The sequence below is a fragment of the Strix uralensis genome, chromosome 2 (assembly GCF_047716275.1).
Source record: "Strix uralensis isolate ZFMK-TIS-50842 chromosome 2, bStrUra1, whole genome shotgun sequence".
Classification (NCBI taxonomy): domain Eukaryota; kingdom Metazoa; phylum Chordata; class Aves; order Strigiformes; family Strigidae; genus Strix; species Strix uralensis.
The window spans coordinates 99,845,327-99,870,385 of record NC_133973.1 but is presented as its reverse complement, the minus strand read 5'-3'; the positions used below and the strand labels follow the sequence as shown (position 1 = coordinate 99,870,385).

The 25,059-nt window shown below is 36.8% G+C and overlaps 1 protein-coding gene across 1 annotated transcript in view; it reads right to left on the bottom strand.

Annotated features, from left to right (window-relative positions):
- The window catches only part of DIAPH3 (diaphanous related formin 3), a 256,112-nt gene that overhangs the window by 128,244 nt on the left and 102,809 nt on the right, over window positions 1-25,059 (bottom strand). The window contains exons 18-20 of the mRNA XM_074859549.1: window positions 14,948-15,043; window positions 13,875-13,969; window positions 3,682-3,783 (exon numbers count right to left, since the gene is read on the bottom strand). Coding sequence (XP_074715650.1) covers window positions 3,682-3,783; window positions 13,875-13,969; window positions 14,948-15,043 — 293 coding nt within the window. The remainder of the gene's footprint in view (window positions 1-3,681; window positions 3,784-13,874; window positions 13,970-14,947; window positions 15,044-25,059) is intronic.

Below are 25,059 nucleotides of genomic sequence, written 5' to 3'. Positions count from 1 at the left end.
GGGGCCGGCTGCATACCGGTCACCGGGTGGTGAGCAACTGCATTGTATATTACCCATTTGGGCTTACTATTGTTAATGTTGTTTTGTTACTATCACTAAACTGGTTTTTTATTCAACCTACAAATTCTCCCTTTTTTGTCCCTCCCCTATTTCACTGGGGGGGGGAGTAAGCAACTGGCTGCATGGTGATTAGCTACCAGCTGAGTTCAAACCACGACAAGGAGATAAATATTTGACAAAAACAGACAAACCAAATGCCAACATGTTTGCATTAAGAAGAAAACAAGAGTTAAAATTTTTAAATCTGGCTGACAACAAAATCTGGGATCATCAAAAAAGTGAAGATGACAAAACGTAAAAGAAAAGTAACTGCTATATGAATCAATGGACACAAGTGTTGAATATTAGGTGTTTCAGACAGAAAAATACTGCAGATGGTTAAAGTGTGAGACTTGTCCTACAGAAAATTTCCTCCTCAATCTTTGTCATACAAAAAAAGAATTACCTTACACTGCTCTAACAGTGCAGGAAATTCTTTATACACATGCCTAATCTTTTTTACAAACCTTTTGCAAAAAGATATATAGCATAGTGCAGCACAAATAATGCAGTGAAGTAAATATTAGTTTTGTAGCTAACATTCACTTGCCCAGGCCTGATTTAGAAATGTCAAACAGAAAATGTGAGGTTAAAAAAAGGTTTTATGTGTAACAATGACTTCCAAAGTCCAGTTACTTATTTCAGAAATCTCAACTGTTATTTAGTAAAATTATCTTCTTAAACTGGGATAAATCACCATTTAGTTAATACTTTTTATTTTTCTCCTTAAAAAATTCTAAACTATTGTTTGACATCCCAAAATTTATTTCTAATTTATTATTTCTGTGATTATAACTCTTCTTTCACTAAAATACTTAAAAAACTTGTAAGATACGTGATGTAAGTTTAATTATCATATTCCTACAATGTTCAAAACCTTACCAGTGGTTCCCAATTTACTCCTTGACTGCAAGGACAAAAAAAAGCAAGAATCACAGAGAAATTCAAAAAGGAATGCAACAGTTCTCTGGTGTATTGTCATCTTGCTTGTGTGGTAGAAAGATATTTAATCAATATACTTCAAGAACTCAATTTCTTCTGTGCCCAATAAATTAGCAAAATAGTTCAGTGTTTCAGCACCTTTATCATCTCTTATGTAAAAGACTCAGAGAAATAGGCTATATTGTATACTTTAGGTATAATGAAATGTTCTAGGGCTAGGTAAGACTACGTAAGAACAAAAGACTTTGGAGAAAGATGTCTGAAATGCAAAGCATCATTGTTGATGGCAAACACATGGGGTTTTGTTTCAGATGAAAGTCAAATATACACCTGCACTCAGCAGCAAGGCTTGAACAGTGGTATGGCGATAGTTCGTCAAAGAAAATCCATTAAACAGATTACTGCATTTAAAGTATCAGTCATGATTAATAAATCTAACTAGTAAGTATTACATCAACATCACTGAAAACAAATGATCTACTCCTTAAACATTGTTCATTTGATAGAACGACACAGACTAAACCCAAAATTAGAAAAAAATATTCTGTAAACCAGTATTTTTCTCTCAGTAGGAAAAAACTACCTGCAAAACAAATCAACACTGCTAAATGTTTTAAGTCCTAAAGTAATATTTATACTGCCCATTGGAGAAAGCACCAAGAAAAAAATTTAAAAACACACCAAAAAAAACAACCTTCTGTCAACAGTCAGCTACCAAGATGATCATCCAGCTGAGATCCCATTCATCTCAGATGGGTCTCACATTGCAAGTGTGGTATCATGTGACTACTCATTTCTAAACACAAAGATAATCTTCATCATTAACAAGTTTTATAGGACGTATTGCTCAATATCAGTCATAATCAATTAAACCTCAAAAAAAATAATATGAAGGTTAAATTACTTCAGGAGGAACTTTATTGCACTTGAGTAAAACCAAGTACAAAACAAGAACTATAGTAAAACAAAATGCAATTTCATATTTAAATTTCAGCAAGCAGAACCATACTTCATCAAGAATTTGAGCAACAAAATACAGCATTCAAAACAACATCAACTGAAGATAATTCTATGCAGTTAAGTTAAAGCACTTAATAAGATGAACAGATTTAATATAGTTTTCATAAAATAGTTCATGGATACATGCAAGGCAAAGGAAAAAAAAAAACAAACTCCACAGTAATAGGTGATAATATCTATGTTCTGAGACATCAGCCTGGAGTAAGTGAAAGAAAGAACATACAAGAAGATAAAGTAGTCTATCTAAACAAAACCTAAAGTCTGGAAGAGAAGATAAGGGTAATAAAGGATTTATTTTATACTTACTGCTGAATGAACAAAAAACATAAAAGTGCAAAGTAACTTAAAAATAAAAGGGTAATTGCAGAAACCACAAAAGCAACCCATAGAGTCACTACCAAAAAAAAACGACCAAAAACCCACAAGCCACACTCATGAAGGGAACCTGAAATGTTATAGAGTCATGTCCCCAATGTCTTTAAGCCAACAATGAAGTAATTAACTTGGGTTGAACTAAAACATACAATACTGTAACAGTCACAGCATGCCAGTATCTCACTAAGTGTCTAGCTGTTTCTTTCAGAGCACCGGGTTTTGACTTTGAATTCAAAGCCAGAAGGATAAAAGAAGGTTTCAATTATAGAATTTTTTATTATCACACAAGTAGTAATTATCAGTTTATTCACTACTTAGGCTCTTCATTGGGAGTCAGACAGTTTAGTCGTTCCCTTAATCACTTTAGAGCAAATTAACTTGGGATCTCTGAATTCTCTGAAATACTACAACTGCAACACATTATTCACCTAAAAGATAAACCTGAAAGTCTTGTATTGCATGTTTAAGTCTGATTCTCCTCATTTGAAAAGAATAGCAAAAAATAAGGCATAAACCAGCAATTTTAAGAAAAAAAAAAAAAAAACACAAACCAAAAACCAGCTATACTGAGAAGATTCATACTTGTGTCAACAGCAGACCTTAAGGAAATAAGTAGAATTTCTCAGCCTACTCCCCAGCCAGAATAAAACAAAAGATACAAGAGAGCCTGACAGAGATTGGAGAACTCCAATGAAAAGCAAATGCATAAGATTCCATATTCAAAGAGTAAAAAAAGTGACTTATTCAAAACTTCTCCGCTCCAAGATGAAGGAGGCAGAATAGGTTAACGTGATGATAACTACAGTATTTTCTTCTCATTTACATGGAGAATAGAAAGAAAAACATCAGTGTAGAAAACTTCACTGAAAAAGTTAAGATTTATTAATGCAAACAAAAGTAAAGCCAAACTATTTTAGCTGTGGAAATTCAAAAATAACTTTGTATCTCCCAGTGAAACTTTGCGACTTTGCCACAGAAAATACCACTGATTTTTTTTTTTTTTTTGTAGACTAAATTACTTGTTTAAAGAAAGAGAATACCAAATCATTCCAACAGCAATATTTCAACAATCATGCCTTCCACATGCATGGATATGTCCACTAAACATGTGATTAAAAGGCAGCATTCTCCCAGTCTGGAACCTCTTCATATTTAGGAAGAAGCTGCTAGTATTGTTTCTGTAATATTACATTAAAACCAGGTTTCAGGAAAGGACAAAAAAAAAGTGGTAACAAAAGAACTCACCACAACTCCAAACTGCTCCGGCTCAGACAAATTTTTATACTCGCTCTTGAACTTGGACAATGCATTCAGTTGTTCTTGTTCAGGAAGATGTTTTATTAAATTCTATCAAGAAAAATAAAATCAGCTTAAAAAATCTCAGATTCAATAGTACTGTATTATTGTGGGCAAATGGTATTACATATGAATCATTACCATACACTCCAAAGACAACACTCCTCCCTAAAGACAGTAAAATGTAAATAGACAACACACAAATTAATGTAACAGAGCGTAAAAAGCAAGTGATTCAATACTGCTAGCTGATTCTACAAACATTTCTGTAGTCTTTTTTTAAATGCCATCTTTAAAGAAAGAACATGCTTGATAGGCACTATGCAAACAGAACACTAAGCAGCAAATAGAACAAGAATTTCAAGCGTAACATATCCAGCTAAAGGACAGCAAGAAGTATTAATGGTAGACAAAAAGTATTTTGACAATTTATAATTTATTTTCTAGTATTTCAAAACAAAATCTTAAACTCACTACACGCTACTTAGCCTGAAAACTTGACAGAAGTAAGAATTCAGAGGTGGGACTCAGCTTCAGCTGAATTCAGGAGTCCATATGGGGAGATTGGACACATACACAAGTGAATTTTTTGTGAACGCAGGTAAGGGAATCTAAACACATCACCTTCATCTGATTATCTGAAGAATCCTCAGATTCCCTGGAGCTTCCTGAACACTTAAGACACCTACATTTATATATAGACACTTACATTTAGGCATCTGAATCCTACTCTAATTACAATCAGCTAGGTTGGCTAAAAACGGCTATTCTGAGGTTCTTGAAGTAGACAGCTTCTCAGACATTTAATTATGGCATATAATTTAAGTCTGTAGGTCAGGTTCTGTCCCTTCCCAACACAACTACTATAACTACTAGGCAACAGTCAGGGTCCCTCTAGTCTGCTGTCTTTCTTAGCTTATGACTTTTGTGTTCAAGGTTGCACAGTGGCTAAGCTTCCATCACAGTAAGAAAACAAAAGAGAGATTGTGTTCTTTCTTGAAACACTCCCTAGTCTACTGTCAAGATCACTATTCTGAACTGAAATAAAGATTTAATCCTTCTGCCACTGAATAAGGTCTAGTAAACACAGCTTTTCCACTACCTACTACCATATTTCAAGAAAGGATCAGAAAGACAAACTCTTGCATTTCCCCATTACTCGATGGAAAAGGCAGACATTTCAGTTAAGTCAAAATCTGTTTTATTATTCTGCAGGTAAATAGCTTTGGTGGCTTACATTCAACAGAAAAGCATGTACTTAAGTTAGTGAACAGGATCTCCATCTGAAACTCTTAAAAAAACCCTGATTTCATCCACAAAAGATCCTAATTTCTTCTACAGGTAATTCAGCCACTTAGGATATACATATTATCTCTCTGGGGCCACAGAGATAAAAAGTCATAGCTATGCTTTCCTTGACATACTTCCCTAATTTTTGAAAAAAGAATTCAACTCTTTAACTAGTAATCCCAAAATCTCTCTAAACCTGTAGTCAACTCAGTGGCTCTATACTATCTTCAGAACCTGTATTACGTAGTTCAAAGGTAACCCCAGATTCAAGTTGCAATAGCACACTTGGATTGCAGCATAGATATTCCTCTTGTTAAAGAGTGACAACACTACATTTGCAACTAAAGAACAAATGTATCCAAAGTGTTAAAGTCTTTTAAAAGCAGCTTCAATATTTTGTTTAATACTACTTCTTTTAACTTTTTACAAGTCATTTCCTTAGCTATTATAACAATTGTCATGTTATGGTAGCTAAGCATTTATCAAACCTTTTTTCTAATGGATGAAAAGACCTAGGCAATCTGTCCCAGTTTCATCTGGGATAATTTTCTTCTTAGTAGCTAGAATAGTGCTGTCTTTAGGATTCAGTATGGGATTTGGTATGAAAAGAAGGCAGATAATACACTGATGTTTACACTTGCTGCTAAGAGATCAAGGACTCTCCAACTCCCCATGTCCTGCCTGTGAGCAGGTGTACAAGAAGCTGGGAGGGAGCAGAGCCAGAGCACTGGACCCAAATTAGCCAATGGAATATTCCATATCGTGTGACACCATGCTCAGTATATAGAGGAGGGTCATCTGGGAAGCAGGGGGGTTCTCTTAATTCCAGAGTTGCAGTTTCAGGATCTTGGGTTTCTTTCGGGATCACTAGCTGTGAACAGGCTCGGTATCAGTCAGTGTGTGGTGAGCAACTGCATTGTGCATTACCCATTTGTATTTCTATTGCTGTTATTGTTTTATTTTATCTCAATTATAAACTGTTTTTATCTCAACCTACAAGTCCCCCTTTACCCTCCTATTCCCTCTACCATTCCCTGGGAGGAGGAGGGTGAACAAGGGGTTGTGTTGTGTTTGGCTGATGAGCAGGTTTAAACAACAGCACTCCTTTTTGGCACCCAGCGTGGGGCTTGAAGGATTGAGATAACAACAGATCTGGCCACAGCATATTACAATGGATTTATTATAATCATTCATTATATTGGTTTAGTAGTTGCTGGTCATTATGTCAGCTTATTGGCTCTTAGAGTTGTGGTGCCCACTGTGGGGTAGAAGAATGAGAGATAAGGACAGGAATCCAAAGAGGTAACAAGCAAAACATGAACTGAACCCTGATAGCAGAATAATCATGGGAATTTCTGTCACTGTATGCGTGGTGGACGGACAAGTGGTGAACTGTGTGGATTGTGTTTCAGTATTGCAATGATATTTTTATTTTGGTGTGAGGAATTTTTTTTTGTTTTCTTTTTGGTTTTGATCTGATGTGGATGTGAGTGAAGTTTGTGAATATTGTCTTGTGTAATTAATGTGGATTTTAATAATAGTTCTTAAATATGTGATTCACAGAGGCGAGGGGTGGAGTGTGCTGGGTTTGTGTGTGGCAGGGTTTTGTTGGTAGTGGGGGAAGGGGCTACAGAGGTGGCTCCTGTGAGAAGCTTCTCGAAAGCTCCCCCAGCTCCAAGTCAGACCCGCCTCTGGCCAAGGCAGAACCAATTAGCAATGCTGGCTGTGCCTCTATGATAACATATCTAAGAAGCAGAACCTGGGAGGACGAGGGAGATACCTATGCAAACGCCAAGGTCAATGGAAGAAGGGGGGGGGGGGGGGGGGGGGGGGGGGGGCGGGGAATGCGGTAAAGCAGAGACTCCCCTGCAGCCTGTGGTGAGAGGACAGGCTGTGCCCCTGCAGCCCATGGACATCACTAGTAGAGCAGATGCCCACCTGAAGCCTCTGGAGGACCCCACGCCAGAGCAGGTAGCTGCATCCAAAGAAGGCTGGAACTCTGAGGGAAGCCCAGACTGGGTTTATGAAAGGCAGGTCCTGCTTGACAAACCTGATCTCCTTCTATGACAGGGCGACCTGCTTATTGGATGAGGGAAAGGCTGTGGATGTTGTCTACCTTGACTTCAGTAAGGCCTTTGACACCGTTTCCCACAACATTCTCCTTGCGAAACTGGCTGCTCGTGGCTTGGATGGGCACACGCTTTGCTGGGTAAAAAACTGGCTGGATGGCCGGGCCCAAAGAGTTGTGGTGAATGGAGTTAAATCCAGTTGGCGGCCCGTCACAAGTGGTGTCCCCCAGGGCTCGTGTCTGCACCACTCCTGTTTAACATCTTTATTGATGACCTAGATGAGGGGATCGAGTGCACCCTCAGTAAGTTTGCAGATGACACCAAGTTGGGTGGGAGTGTTGATCTGCTCGAGGGTAGGGAGGCTCTGCAGAGAGACCTGGACAGGCTGGAGCGATGGGCTAAGGCCAACTGTAGGAGTTTCAATAAGGCCAAATGCTGGGTGCTGAACTTGGGCCACAACAACCCCCTGCAGCGCTACAGGCTTGGGGAGGAGTGGCTGGAGAGCTGCCAGTCAGAGAGGGACCTGGGGGTGTTGATTGACAGCCGGCTGAACATGAGCCAGCAGTGTGCCCAGGTGGCCAAGAAGGCCAATGGCATCCTGGCTTGCATCAGAAATAGCATGGCCAGCAGGGACAGGGAAGGGATCTTACCCCTGTACTCGGCACTGGTGAGGCCGCACCTCGATTCCTGTGTTCAGTTTTGGGCCCCTCACTACAAAAAGGACATTGAATTACTCGAGTGTGTCCAAAGAAGGGCAACGAAGCTGGTGAAGGGTCTGGAGCACATGTCCTACGAGGAGCGGCTGAGGGAACTGGGGTTGTTTAGTCTGGAGGAGAGGAGGCTGAGGGGAGACCTCATCACCCTCTACAACTACCTGAAAGGAGGTTGCAGAGAACTGGGGATGAGTCTCTTTAACCAAGTAATAAGCGATAGGACAAGAGGGAATGGCCTCAAGTTGTGCCAGGGAATGTTTAGACTAGATATTAGGAAGCATTTCTTTACAGAACGGGTTATTAGGCGTTGGAATGGGCTGCCCAGGGCAGTGGTGGAGTCCCCATCCCTGGAGGTGTTTAAGCGTTGGGTTGACATAGTGCTTAGTGATATCGTGTAGTTGAGAACGGTCAGTGTTAGATTAATGGTTGGACTGGATTATCTTCAAGGTCTTTTCCAACCTAGGCACTTCTGTGATTCTGTGATTCAGAATCCTCCTTTTCTGGACAGCTTCTTACTGTTGCAGGATACACTTCTCCTGCTACAAAAACAATTGCATTATGTGTGTTTGTGTAATTAAGCTTTTGTTCATGCTACAGGACCTAAGGAATAGCACCCCTATCAGGAATACCCTAAATCACTGATATTCAGGATGACTTAGCTAAGACAAAATCACGCATCATACATACCCTGTTCCTTATACTAGTCCCTAAGCAATTCTGTTGACCACAGTTAGAGACAGTACTGGGTAGGATGAGCCAGGTCGACATAGCTCTTAGGGATATGGTGTAGTTGAGAAGGGTCAGTGTTAGGTTAATGGTTGGACTAAATGATCTTCAAGGTCTTTTCCAACCTTGATGATTCTGTGATTCTGTTGTAATTCGGCACTGGGAGGACGGCAACATGCAGGGGGGACCCACACTGGAGCAGTTCATGAGGAGCTGCAGCCCATTGAAAGGACTTATGTTGGTGGAAGTTTGTGGAAGACTGTCTCCTGTGAGAGGGACCCCACACTGGGGCAGGGAAAGAGTGTAGGGAGTCCTCCCCAAGGAGGAAGGAGTGGTGGAACTGACCACAGCCCCCTATTCCCTGTCCCCCAGCACTGCTGTGGGGGAGGAGATAGAGCAAAGCTGAGCCCAGGAAGAAGGGAGGGGTGGGGGAAGGTGTTTTCAAGATGTGGTAACGCGTCTCACTGTTCCACTCTCTCTGTTAAGTGCTGCTGTTGCTGGTGTTTAAATTAAATTGATGGATTTTTTCTTCCCCAGCTGAGTCTGTCTTTTGCCTGTGACCATAATGGGTGAGTCATCCCTCTCTGTCCTTATCTTGATGCCGGCAGCCTTTGCTTTATTCCTGAGGAGGAAGGTATAAGTGAACAGCTGTCTGGTGCTCAGCTTCCCTCTGGGTTCAAACCATGACACAGTCCTTTATCACTGTTTTGTTTTAGTGTAAAAATAGTTACTATTTTAAGAAATGAAACCCTACTTTGATTCTAAGGAGTACAGTAAGTAATTTGTTTTAAAATATTTTGTCATATTCAAAGTAAGGATGAAGCAGGTTATCAAGAGAGTAAAGTCAGCAAATAAGAAAAGCTAGACTTATGAGCAAAGGTCTAAATAAACCAAAGGAAGACTAAATGGTAGTTAAGGAGTAGACTGCTTCAACAGAGTGTCCATGCTCAAATAAGGATTTTGGTAGGAAAAGAGAACTATTAAAAATGCATGAATGATGATGCTTAGAATAATAATATAAACTTAAATTTTATGGAGCTTTATTTAGACATGGTCATACTTACTTTCAGCATCAAGAATTTATGACACTAGTCATATATATCCTTACCATTATTACATTTGGGAAATATTTTGGTAAAAGAGACTACAGTTATTAATTATGGATGAAGATGTCCAGCACTAAATCAGTACCACTGAGCAAAAATGAATGGGTACAGAGTGTAAAAATATACATTTTAGATCAGAAATTCATAACCCACTTATTTCTTGATATACAACATCCATATAACCAGCTCTAAACATACTACAATTCCTTAATCTTTACTGAGATTAAAATGTTATTGTTTGATGCTATAATAATTTTCACATGTAGAGAAACTGACCGCAAAACTTTCAAAAAATAGAAATGGTCAAGCTTTGTATGAATGTTTTCAATATTGAGCATCAGGGAAAAAAACCAAAGAAAACTGAAGGAGCAGCTGGTATGAAAGCAGCTTTATGGTGTTGAGATAAAGCTTTTGAACTGCTGGAGATGAAACACATTTTGAACATCAAATACAGAATAAGCAGGAGAATGAATTTTGACTAAGATATAAGAAACATTCCAATAATTAGTCAATGACTGGATTACAACATGACTTCTGGAATTTTTACATCTTTCAAACTAAATTTAATTTCTAACTGGAGAAAGGGGAGGTGGGGAGAGAGAGAAAGAGAGAGAAAGGGTACATTTTACTTCTTAAGCATAACTAGAGGAGTATTAAGGACAAATTTCCAACTTCAGAAACTGTAACATTAGGATACACTGAACAATATTTAAAGTTAGACAAAAAGATTTGATGAAGGCACAAAATTTCCAGAAAGGAGAAGTACCATAATATCTAAGGTATCTTATCTAAATAAATAAAAATAGCCATATGCTTGCAAACCTATGTATGCTTTTGCCTTTCTCAGAATCATGAAATACACAGGACTACATTTTCTTAGCATGGTCATAACCCATACTTATGAATGTTTTAAAAGGTAGAAATAGGAGACATACAGCTGGATAGTTAAATTTATTTAGCAACCTAAGCATATGTGAAGGCGGATAACAATTTTTTTTAAGCAATGATGCACATTATTCTACCACTTCCAAAGGGCAGATGGGTGTCTTAAGTGCTTTTTTGAGTTTCAACTCAGATGGTCCCCTTTTCAACGTTATTACAGGGTCATTTTATCCAGAAACAAAAAACTTGGATGATACCATTTGATAAAAATGATTGCATCCAAACTTGCAAAGTAAATTTGGAGCCTAAATTCTACTGATTTTTCCATCTGATTTACACCTGCAAGTGTTTAATCACTTTGCAAAAAAATGCAGTCTATACTCTTGAATCATTTATATGCTTAAAAAAACCCCAATATGTGGGACGTGCAATCCTTGAACAGTATGCCTTGTTTTATATATATATATATATATATATGACTGTGTTCATACAGGATACTGTGAGCGTTATCACTTTTACGCTCACAACAGCTGCTAACATCACTTTCTTCTTATTCCTCAACTCACGTTTGGCTCTTAAACCTCTCTTATCCTTTTGTTAAGTAAAATTGTTCCCTCCCCTCCAAAAGAAAACACAAAAAGACTCAAATGCTGTCAAAAATGCTTCAGCCTCAATTCTCATGCCTAGAACTATATAGATAGGTTACGGGATACAGTGACTTTCAATATACTCTACTGTTAATACCAATTAAGACAACCACAAGTTTATCAGCATATTGTCAAAGAAGTATCTCCTATTGTTGTTAATCATGACTATTGCATAGAGATAAAGTAGGGCTAATTTGTATTAGCTGTTTTAAATACACCGTAAAGTAGGCATTATTTATCCTGAGGTATATACCATTAAAATGGAAATAATAGTCCACAGAAGAAATTAAAAAGAAAAAAAAAAAGCAAACAATTCTCAATCCATGTAAAGTTTTTTTTCTTCGATTATTGCAACTGATGAAATATTTACCACATGTTCACACAGAAGTATGCCATTAATTAACTACCCATTAATGGTTTGATGATCTTTTTCTCCAGAGCCTAGATGCAAAAAATGTTTTGTGTTCTTTAAATAATACATATAGAAATTATCAAGATACCAGTTTTTCATAACTTTGATATGTAGTAGTTATTGAGTATACACAGGTTGCTTCATTACATTTTTGAGGATCCTAATTTCATTAACAAGCTAAATTTTCATCATTGAAAAACCATGCTAAGATCAAATAGCATGTGAGAGTCTCAGAGCAAGCATGGACTATCTGAGTGAAAGTTCAAGCTGAATGTAACAGCGTATGATATTCTCTCTCTCAGCTTTTCATGCTATTTTAGAGAATTTCTACTATTATTTCAAATAAAATAAAGATAGACATCATGCTTCTTTTGAGCATGAAGAAAAACTTGAAAAAGAGAAGTGATGTAAGTGCAAACTAGAATAAACAAACAGCTTAGAGGTGTAAATTGCTCTGTTCATCCCAGTAACCTTAAAGTAATAGTTTCAGTGCCAATATTAACTGCATCATTGAACGAAATAAAGAGGATTATACAATGATTATATATACTGTCACTAGAGATGACGGCTCATGTTTGTTCCTTCAAATATTTAAGAGAAACATCTAATTTTTCAAAGAAAGGAAAGTGAAGTCCAAATAGCTCAAGAGAGTTTAAAGATCTTTGAAATCCAAGTAACAAGAAGTGAGGGTGAAACTGCATGCGGGAAGGAGCATGCTCAACACTGTACAGCCTGTTCAGTAGGATGTTATTTTGACATTGACAATATGGTGGAAGCTTATTTTGCAAGCAAAGCGCACAAATATAAATTTATCTTGTTTTGATCTTTGACTACAAATTGCTGCATGTTGCAGTACGAGTCACACATTTGAATCTCAAAGAGTCTTAAGTTACAACTATTTTTATGACTCTCTATTACCTGTATTTATTTCTTCACTAATCAACATTCCTGCAAAAAGCGCATGTTTCTAAAAAAATCTAAGTTTATCTGTCTGGAATGTTTCAGTAGGAATAGTAGCCATGTCTCTAACACTTTCATGTATGCTGTAGCAATTGGCTCTCTAAATCCTCTGTAATTGAAACCTATGACACATTACTAGTAGATTGATAATAATTATGTTTTAACATTTATAATAGCAGTGATTTGAAGTTCATCATGGTATGTAGGATTCCTGTCCAAAAGACAAACAATCTTGATCTAAAGCCATATCTTTGCAAATCTAATGGCTGCCCATGGAGATGACTGGGGAATACGGCACATGACAGGCAAGGAAAGGTTGAGAGAAGTGGGTTTGTTGAACCGTAAGAAAACAAGCCTCAGGGGAACTTAATGTGGTCTTCAGGTACCCAACTGCGGGGTACAGAGAAGACACAATTAGGTTCCTCCTGGAGGTGTGCAGCAGAAGGACAAGGTTACAAGTTGCAACAATGAAACTTTTAGTTAGATAAGAAAAGGTTTTTCACCATGAAGGTAGTTCAACACTAGAAAAGATGTCCAGAAAAGCTATGGAGTCTCCAGCCCCGGAGATAGGAAAAATTTAATGGGATTGTCCTAAGCAACCTGTTCTAGTTGATCTGGCTTTGAACAGGGGCTTGGATCAAATGACCTCCAAACATCCCTTTTTCCCATGGTTCTATAATGAAGTATATGTATTTTAATTATTTTATAAATTCTTCAACTTATCAACCCTTAAATAACACTGTAAATAGAAGAACATGAGGAACATCCAGGTTTTTTTGTCCCTACACGGAATCATACTGATTCTGTGCTTTGAATAAAATAATATGGAAAGGGAAAATCCTATCCAAATAAACTCTAGGGAAAAAAGGCAGTCACTGTGGATGCCCTAAGGCAAGATCCCAGATTGTATCAGCTCTAACAGGACAGAGGAAAAGAACCTATCAACAAACTAAAGAAACAAATAAAAACAAACAAAAAGACCCCAAACCTTTTTCCATATAGTTTTTGACCAGAACAGATTAATGCAGATGAGACCAAAGTAGAAACAAATTAAAGAAAAAATTTGTAACGAGGAAAAAACCAGAATATCATATGCTGTTTGAATATATACCAAAGAAAAATCTCAATTTAGGTGTGGACAATCCGAATGCAGAAAACAGAGAATATAAATTCAGCTGGTTTCATAAAAAAAATTAGCGTCACAAATATAAAAAACCCTACAGTTCACAGAGAAAACATAAACCAAAAGTTTATGTTAAGAGGCCTGTTAGCTACAGGTTTCTATTTAATGAGAAGTTTGCCCTGAAATAGTGGGATTTAACTGTCATTTTCCTGACCTGAACCATGGACTCCGACAGCTGTGTTTCATCTACTTCCAATATCATCATTCTGATATCTTCATAAGGCACTCGGAAAGAGCCAAGGAAAATTGCTAAAACAAAGAAAGATTCAACACATAATGAAGAAAGCAAGACAACTATCTTCTTTCTACTTACAAAACACCAGCTGAAGAGGCTATAGCATCTACAGGTTAACAAACACTGTGCAAAGAAATATAGGTAAGAGATAACAATTTTAAATGCTTTTTAAACTACTGTTCTCCTACAATTCCAGACTTCTCCACCCATTTGTTATAGACAACATCCAGCATCGCAGAAGACCTCCATAAGCAGCCAGCAACAAGTCTACTCTGCAGGGTAATCATTGCTGTTATAGTATTTTGTGCTGAGGTAACAATTACAGTTTTTTCTTCAAAGAGAAGAAACCAAAAGAAACCATGGTTTCTCTTGAAAAGAGAAACCATGAGAAACCAAAACCATGTAAACAATTAAAAAACAAAATGCTCTTATAAACACTGTTTATTCATTCACCATAATCCAATCACTTCCTATTTTATCTCTACCAGCATTTAGGAACCTATTCTTCATAGCACTCCCCTCTGTCAAAACTTCATCATCTTTATTTGCATACTATTGCATATTACTGAGTATTGCATTCTTGCTATAAAGTACATGAAAGATGGACAGACATCTTGTAGACATTACTGGGTTTTTTGCTGGGGGCAAGGATGACACACAGGTAGAGGGGCAGGCAGTATTCCTTAACGAATATGTTGAAAATATAGATAGATAATTACATACATAGCTGTATGCTTGTACCTCAAAACATACAGAAGAGAATAATCTCAGTCTTAAACAAGGGATAACCTTTAACTGTTTTCTGGGTCTTTTTAAACATGTTTCAGTTGTATCGACTCACGTGCTTGGGCTTAACACCAATATGCACGTAGGCACATACTCTCAGAGGCTTCAAACAAAAAGTAGTTACGAGGCACTCACACAACAGAGAAAGACATTTTTACGGAATATTTATACAACATTACTTTGTCATAAAACCAGAATCTACTTACACAGATTCTGTGCAATCTTTGGGTCCAAAACTTTTAATTCTTTGATTCGTTTTTTAATGGATTTCTTTTCTTCAAAATCCTCCTCCTCTTTTTTTACTGCCGAAGTAAACACAAATACACCATTAACTCTTAATATTTAGAGAAAATGATGAATTCAGAAAACATTTGCTATCAAGCATAGTCAATTCACACAGAACATACCATAGAACATACAAAAAAATACAGACGTTTTGCATTTATTGCTTGTATTCTCAAATTTTTCCTCTTCAGTCAAATTTGTCAGCATGCTAGCCTTCTAGAACAATTTTTTTTTTTTAATATATAGAAACTGAATAATGTTAATTGTATGAATGGTCTGAGGTCACGAAAGTCATATTTAAAATACCATACAACACACTTCAGTCAGCCTGGCCAGGTTAGCATTCTGAATTGGATTTTAACAATAACAAATCTTAAAGAAGATATGTGAACATTTCTCGACATTGAGCAATAAAGAACCAACCCAAAATTTAAGTATTTTTGTGACTGCTTTTGTCTAAACATATGCATCAAAATTATCAAAGACCACTGGCTCATTAAAAAATGAACATTACCTTGGAATATAAAAGAGTATATACCTATTTTCCTTATCTCCTCCAAAAAAATGTATTTTTTAAATATATGATGTAATCACCTTATTATAAAATACCACAAAGACAAAGTGATTGTATAAACATACATTAACATTGCTGGAAAGTGTGGTTTATTCTTTCTTTTCAGAAAACAATTCATACAAATAGGATCTCTCAAATGATTATGTAAGCTGAATTTATTTCTCATTATTCATACATTGTCACAAGAATTTCACTTAAAACAACAGCATAGGCTTGAGAACGTATTATTAAGAACCATTCCAATTATGATGCAAATGAAAAAAAGACCACAACCATGCAAATCTTTCCTTAAATCCAATTTGGTTGTCCATTTTTATTTTCTTTTTCTTTCTTTCTTTCCTTTCTTACCCCCCTCCCCACCCCCAGCACAAATCTTCACTAGCAAATATTATTCACCCAATGTATTACTATTGTTTATCTAATTCTCTATACTATTTCGCAAATTTCACTAATTAAGTTTCCAAGCTTTTACAGCATGATTTCTAAGTAATACATGCTTCAAATATTTGAGAGTAGAAAATATGTTGTAATAAAAGTATGCTAATGACTTCAGAATGAGATAGATATAGATGAGAAGTCTTGTCAAGAAGACATAGGATTAAAATTTCTAGCTCACTGATGATTCTTGACAAAACTAAATGTAACATTAATTATCAAGAGGATTTCCCTAAATTGAAATTACTTGTGCAAATTTTAAGAGAGATCTTTGAGAGTTATGTCATTCTTAAAAAATGTTTTTCTAGAGCACAATAAATTTTGCCCAGGATTGGGACACAGACTAAATGACCTGTTGAGGTCTTTGAGGTTTGCTGTCTAGGATACTACCAAAGAGATAAGAACTTAAAGACCTCACATAGGGATTGAAGGAACTAGATTCTAGTCCCTTCTGAGTTGGTGGAGACACAAATCTGAACCAACTCCTAAATCACTTTTAATACTCTACACCTGCTAGGCGGCATGATGCTCCTCCCAGGGACATGCCACAGTGCAGAAAAGAACCTGGTATTCTGAAAAATGAAATTACTAAGCTAAAACATAAAGCAGTCCTTGGAAGAAGGCCCAATATCCAGGGTCCCAGCAAATGGGTTACAAAGCCACAGTCCTCCTCTTTTGTCTTTCTCCCCACCCTATCCACAACAACCAGTTGGCCTTGAATTTCTTTTAGCACAGATTTAACCAAAAAGTTAGCACTCTCCTGTCCCAGGAAAAAAAAAACAAACCACTGCTTATTACACATGTGAAAGCAAAAGAAGTAGGTTTTAATCACCAATGTAAGAATTCAATACCCCATGTTCAAAAGGAACAGAAAGACATCTGAGCTACTGGATTAAAATGTTACCACTGAAGTTTCACTTTTTTCTGGTTGTGCTTTAAGAAGAGCCCTTCCTGAACTGAGAAGGGCATGTCAGGGGCTACAGATCTCAGGATCATGCAACTGTTTTCTCCTGTAGTTACACACCTTAACAGACCTCTCAAATTTCTTATCAGCTACATGTGGAAAACAGTTATTCTTAAAAGCATCATTTTGAGTTGCCTGTCTTATCAATGCTAGAATTTTAGATTCCACTGGAAGACCTGGACATTTCTGTAGCACAGGTTCCACGACATCTTCACACCTTACTCATCTGAATCATAATGAAAATACAGTGATGCTTTATGGCTACCTTGTAACTTTGCAAATCATCATTTAAAGGAAACAAAATAACTTCCTTAATAGTCACCAAAAAAAAGGGTGAAATTATCTGAATTTATTAATTTACTTAAATTTGCTCTGACAGCCTTGAACTGGATACTAATAAGGGCTGGAATAGAAAAAAATACAAATATGTTTGCCTTTTCCAGCACTAGAAAGCAATATTTATACATTACAAGTCTTATAACAAAGATAATACACAGATACCCAAACATACAAAAAAATCAGCAGTTAAACATGCACTACTTTAACCCCCAACTTTCAAATCAAGAAACAATGCTGCAAATGAACTGGCTAATTCTCTCTGGAATTTTCACCCAGGAGCGGGTTACGCACAATGTTACAGCAATACTTAAGGGATCGCAACCCTAAGGAAAAATGTATAAGCACAGAATATATTTACACTAAGAACTCATGCAGGGATTGTATGCAGTTATACAATTAGGCAACAAACTAAATTACTGCAAACTTACATGGTACTTCAGGAGAATTCAGGTCACATCCTTATGTAGTTGGCAGCAATAAAAAGCAGAGAATACATATTACTTGGCTTCCCTATTGAAATGTTGCATTTTCCAGTGAAAACTCTGATAACCTTCTCCTGCCTCTAGAAATTTTTACCTCATTTGTTTATTAACTTATAAGGGAGCAAAGAAACAGAGACAAAACTATTATTTATTTCCAACAAGACAAAAAGGAAAAAGCCCAGGGGGAAGGAGAGAAAAAATTTTAATAGAAGGATCAAAACAGGTGAAGTAAATATCTAGACTAACAGGAAATCAAAGAAAACAAGCAATTAGTATACAGAAGATAGAAAATTGGAAACATCTGCTTACACTGGAAAAAGAAAAAGCAGCCCATTGAGAGTGGAAAGCTGCTACGGAAAGGAGGTGACTATCAAGGGAAATAGATGCAAGACATTGTCGTGCCAACAAGAGAAGAATCAAACCATGGGATCTCAAAATACAGACAGCTCTCACGGCTCCAGAAGTTGGACAATCATATTAAACCATTAACTTTTTCAAAATCATGTGGCTTATTTCAGGTGGTATACAACTAAAAAGGAATGTTACATATCAAGAATCATACATCCTTTCAAGTTCTGTCTATATGCTACATCTACCACACTGGGGGGATACACATGGCCCCAGCATCTGAACTCTGTAATTTTTAGCCAGTCATCTGATGTTGCAACTGCTCTGCCCTCTCAGGCTGGGAAACAAAGTGCTGGACCACTTTGAAACACACAGAATTCATCTCCCACCCTTCACAGCTCCTCTTATCTCCACAATCACACATCCTTATTAACATGACTCCAAAATTAACAGGTGTGGCTGCCAGTGTACAGATGGACAAATACCTGAAAAGAGTTTTAGCTATTGGAAAGATTGTTTTTACGGTCTCCTTCAAACATGAGTCCATGCACACATTCAACTGTAGTCAGCTACCTCCATATGTGGCAATGACCTGACCGAAATTAGAGTCCTGAAGGGAGTGGTGACAGGACTGTTTTACAAATATAGCATCACAGTTGAAAGCCTACAGAATAGCACTTCATGAAAATGTGGATTGAATCCTACATAGCTACTCTGCAGATCTCTGAAACAATTACATTCTTGGTAGGTGCTACTCAAATAATCTACATTCATGAACTGCTATCCACATTTCCATTTCTGCCACAGGTCTTGACATAATCTGCTATCCCACAATCTTTGTATAAGAAAAATCATGTCTGTGCATTTGTATGCTAAAGGAAAAAAAAAAAATCTTATAAAATACATCATCCTACTGAATAAAAACAAAAATACCCTTGAAACACACACTTCAAAAGGAACATGCAGATGTGAACATTTATTTTAAAAAGTCTGAATTCCTAGTTCAGATGAAACTTGAAAACTACATTACACAGAAATCTACAGAATGCTCAATTGAGTTATTTTGTTACTAAGTAAGAGAGCGTACAAAAATTATACAAGACCTTGCACCTTTCCTACCCTCTTAGCTAAAACAACAGCCACCTTGCAGTCTGTCTTCACTGAAAAATGGAAGAACAAGTCTGAGGTCACAGGCTCAAAGGATGTACCCATATCGAGTCTCATTATGAAAATACCTCATCTGTTTAGAAGACTAACTCTTAGAAGTAAATGACAACTTGTGCCCCATATAGTAGATTATTCAGCTGAAAGACCTGCATTCTATATCTCCAAAAAGTTATCTGGAATCAAAGGAATAGATCTTTAATAGAAGATGAGGTTGTAGCTAAATAACAAATGCTGTGAAAGTTCTTAGTTATTCAAAGTAAAAATGCGGAATAATGTGCTATAAATCACAGAACTGCTGAGGTTGGAAGGGACATCTGGAGGTCATCTGGTCCAACCTCTGTACTCAAGCAGGGTCACCTAGAGCCAGGTGCCTAGGACTGTGTTCAGGTGGCTTTTAAATACCTCCAAGTATGGAAGGAGAGTTCACATCATCTGTGGGAAACCTGTGCCAGTGCTCGGTCACCCTCACAGTAAAAAAAGTGTTTTGTGATGTTCAGAAGGAACCTCCTGTGTTTCAGTTTGTGCCCATTGGCTCTGGTCCTGTCAGTAGCCACCACTGAAGAGTGCCATGCTCCTTCCTCTTTGTACTCTTACTTCAGGTATTTATATAAATTGATAAGATCCTCCTGAGCCTTCTCTTCTCCATGATAAACAGTCCCACCTCTCTCAGCCTTTCCTCATAGGAGAGATGCTCCAGTCCCTTCATCATCTTCACGACCCTTTATTGGACTTTCCCCAGTATGTCCATTTCTCTCTTTTACTGGGGAGCCTCAAGCTGGACACAGTACTCCAGATGTGGCCTCTCCAGTATTGAAATCAAAGGACTGACAAGGAATACATGTATTTTGGCTGACAGAACACAGCCTTCTGAAGACTTAGATTGTTTTAACAGCTCCACAACTACTGTCCCACAATATGACATGCAACAAAGCAAAGTTTAGTATCCAAAAAAAGGAACCAAAAAGCCTAGACCTTGACGCTACACACACAGGTGCCATCAGCTCCATCTGCGGATTCCATACTGAGTTGCAGTGTTCACCAGCAGAGTTATTTGTGACACTCTGCTTCAAAAGAGCAAATTACGAACTAGATCTAAATCATTCTGCAATATTGTTGAAAATATATATTTGCTTTTTTTATAAAATCAATGATAAAATGAGGATACCAGACACAGCCCACAGCAGTAGGAAGAATGCCTGAACGCTGAGAGGCCAGGAAGCTGGTAAACGTTCTGCTTTCCAAACAGAGCAACCTAAGGTTGTATTAACACAAATGTTAGCCTCAGAGACTGTTCATCATTCCTAACAATCTAATCCAGCCTTTTTATGGAGTACAGATATGTTTCAAGTACTATGAAAAAGCTTTCATGCTCCATCTTTTTTTACATCTACATATATCTGAAACTTGAAAAATCAGTGTGAAGCTATTAACTATGGTAGAAATATAAATAATGTTTCACAGTTTTACCTGTCAGCTTTGAAACTGAAAACAGTTCCATTATTTTACATCAAGTTGGATTGCAAGCTCCTAGAAAGTATGGGTACTTGCTATTCTTCATGTCCACTACAACTGATATGTGGTAAATATAATGCAAAGGTGCTGACATATTCTAAGTTCCTGTTTATTCAGGCCTCTGTCCTTTTTGACAATTTCTATTCATGGATAACTTATATCTTTGGAACAGTAGTTGCTGCAAAGGTGAAAATTCTTGAATTTTACTATTTGTCTTCCAAGCAGTTTGTAAAAGAGATTGTCACTTCTTACCTCCCTCAAACATGTGTTCAGTCATGCACACATGCACTGTCGTTCCTATATTGACAATGCTGCTATTGAATTGGCACAATTCATGCATACATCATAACTCAGTCATGCTTCATGATAACTTAAACTCATGCATCATGGTAACTCATTCAAAATAGAGGATTTTATCACTAAATTTCTTAAGGGTACTTAAGAACTGGCATCACTGGTAACAGCAAAGGTACAGATGTAATCAAGCATTTTATCTCTGACAGGCAAGGTAATTCAGAAGAATATGCCTCTATAATCAGCTATTAAATATATCTAATGACTGACTTTATAGATACTTTCACACAAAGCTTTTTTACGAATCAGCCTATTTTTTAAGTATTTTAATTTACCACAAAATACCCATCCTATTAAACTTGTATAATTATATAATATACATGAGAAAACAACTGAAGCATATAATTACTCTCCAATTCTCGTACATATAAGTGGAGTATACTGATGCTTATATCTCTGTAAAAAACTAAAAAAAAAATTTGGAACATCTTTTCAGATGGTTTTAGCACCTAGCACCTTTTATAATACTTACTACAGTCCTTAATTTTCTGTGTGTACATCACATTACATGGAAAAAAATTACTTCAACTAGAATCTTTACAGTTGCCAGCACATGCATCTTTCCCATTGAAATACTGTACCATCACAGCATGAAGAGGTGAACCAAGATAAAAAAACACCAGGTAATTAAGATGGACATATAAGGTCCTTGTTTACAAGAAGACATAGTGATAACAGGCATAGGCTGAGCAATCATGTAACGGGAACTAGTACACTGGCAAACGATTAACCAAATGGACTTACATTTGTGCTTCTAACCTTTTCCTCCTCTTTTATAACAATGAATGCACAGGCTTCAGTTAAGAGTACTGCTTTTGGGAAATTAGTCAAGTGGCTAAACTAAGTCACTAAGTTTTTTTAAGCAGAAACACTACCTTCATTTTATTTTGAAAACCTAAGTGTTATCATACTGACTAAATAGTTTCTAAATAATGTTGGTTCATTGATAAACCAAAAGACATTAAGGTCTCAGGTTTTTTAATGGCAGCTGATAAAATTTTGAAGGAAAAAAAATCAACTCTGAAATCCTACTTCTTAAGAAGTAACTATCTAAAATATCATAGAATACCAGGTTGGAAAGGACCGCAAGCATCATCTGGTCCAACCTTCCTTGGCAAACACAGAGTCTAGACAAGATGGCCCAGCACACTGGGCCATATACAAATCAGAAGAATCTTCTTAGTTACAATCTGAACACCTGCTTGGCTCCACACTAGACTGAAAGTTTTAACCAAGACCAATTCAACTCCTGGAAGGATTTAAAACTTCACCAATTTTCCTGGGATGAGAAAGGAAAAAGGAGGCATTGAAATGAGCTTTCTGCTACAATGGAGTTTGCTGAACAGGGAAAAGCAAAACATACAGGTGTTCCCAGAAGTAAAGTTATTTAGAGCCTAGCTCCACTAGATACATAATTCCGTGGTTTTCAGACCTGTCCGTTTTAAGATATATTCCTACCATTAAGATGTAGCTGCTTAGGCCTTACAAGGCTGATCCGTCACTTGACAGAAACTATCAGAAGCAGAATAACAGGATCCAAATGCAGTTGCACCCGAGGTGAGCATAGTTGATTCAAGAAGTATCATAATGTTACTTATTACCCTGTGAAATGGAAGGACAACTGTTTAACTCTGTTTTTTGGAGTCCAATATCTGAAAGGAGATAGAGAACCACACAAAAGTACTGGACAAGGAGCCAGCAAAGGTCAGATCAAGTGGGACAAAGCAACAGAATCACCAAGATCCAGTTAAAAAAGCAGTTAGAATCGTAACTACACTGCTGCCTCTGGAAACCTTTTCATAATAACAACTATGCCCTGTTGGATCAAAAGTCAACCTCTTCCAGAGATCACTAAGATGCAAAAAGTACAAGAGCAAATCAAGCATACACTTCTTTGAAAGTCTCCATATATTTGCCTTTCAGAAGTTGTCCAATTCCAGAGAAAAATCTTTTCATTTAATAATCCTTGACAGATTGTTCTTCCATGCAGTTGTCTAATTGCTTTTTACACCTAGTAAATTTTAAACGTCTTTCAGAGTTCCCGTTCTTAATTATACACTGTACAAAGAAAGACTTCCTTTTATTTGTTTTGATAATCTTGATCAGTTTTGCTGTACATCTACCATGCCTCTTATTAATGAGAAGAAACAAAACCACACAAAGTATGAAGGATGGGGGCACAGTTTGAACTTGTACAGTGACATTTTTATTTATTATTTTGGTTTTTTTTCCTAACAGTTCTCAAAATCCTATTTGCTTTCAAGCATTACTGAGACTGAGATGATTTTGCCAGTATATCATTAATTTAATAAAATTGTTAACCAATCCTACCTTTTATTAATTATTATCTACAGTATGTCCACCGTGGGTATCAATTTTGCTAATCGTATCCTCAAACCCCAAAAACCTTTTTAAAAAACCATCATCACGTTTGTCACCTTGCTTCCTTTCCTCTGATGCTGGCATAGGATCAAGTAAGAGTTTACACAGCACAGTTCATAGCTCAGCTGTTTCATCCTTCAGTTCCCTTAGAAGTCTGGGGTGAATACCAGCTGGTCTTAGCAATCTGTTACTGTCCACTTTATTGACCTATTCTAAAACTTCCTCTATTGACCATGCAGGTTGTGATTCATCCTCCAATGCAGTGCTCCCCCCAAAGACCAGTTTGGAGGCAACTTCACTATTGGACAAATAGAAATAATTCTAAGCTTCAGCATTTGGAAGCAGGAAAGAAGGGTGTTACTCAAACTTTCTTTTTTTTCTTTGGAAGACATTGGTTATGGATTTTATGTAGTATATGTTAAATATCATTAATATGCTACAGTATTCATATTTTCCTAACTATGCTCTGTTGTTGCTTGCAAGTAAAGACTACTAGTTAAACATTACTTTTTTAATCTTCTAATGAACAACTCATTACTTTGCTTGATACCAAAACACTTTCAACTTCACTAAATAGCTTCTAAAAGTTGGATGATGACTTGTTTCTAGACCCAAGTCCAAGGTAAAAGCTAATTTTAGATCTTCTTACTGTACTGCTAGTATTTATCATTATTTATGTACAAGAATAAATAAAAATATCTTTTTGCATTTATACCTTAATTCACTACACTGTCAAAATTGTTTCATCATAATCTTTACTTTCAATTTAATACATATGTTTCCAGACCTTGAGTTTCAAAGTCTGAAAGTCTGGAACAAGCATGAAGCAATTCAAGATTTTCACCTTCAGTTTCACATACAACACACACCTTTGTTCAAGTGAGGCTTTTAATTCCAAAGCACACACTTAAACAAGGTTGACTTGATGACTACAGATCCCTTTAAGCAGACCTTAGGACCCGCACTTAACAAAATAACTTTCAGCATCTTATAAGCATATAAGCTTAAGCATTGTAGATTCTTAAAAATGCAGAAGGTGATAAAATGTAGATCATGTTTTTCAAACCCCCTATTATTACCCATTTCTGTTAACACTCCAGTAGAAAACAGGCTATATGAAGTAGTTTCATGAGAGGAAAGCAAGAGTACACTTAGAGACTCATTGGAGAAACTTATTTCCTAAGTTACTTGCAAGTTATTAACTTACCGTTGTTATTATTACTTTATCACTACCTGATCAATAAGCTCCTTGAGATCATTTTCTCCAGTCAAACAGGATTTTGAAAACAGAGAATTACCAGGGCACTTCCTACAGCCAGGAAACATTTCCCCATACAGAAAACGATATATAGTGCAGTATATTTTAAAGCTCTATTTCCTTCTCCTGAGTGATGCAAAAGCCTTCCCTATTCTATTTAACTGTCTTGTCAGAGAAATTATCTTTTGACACAGCCTCTTTTGCTTATGCCCCTCAAA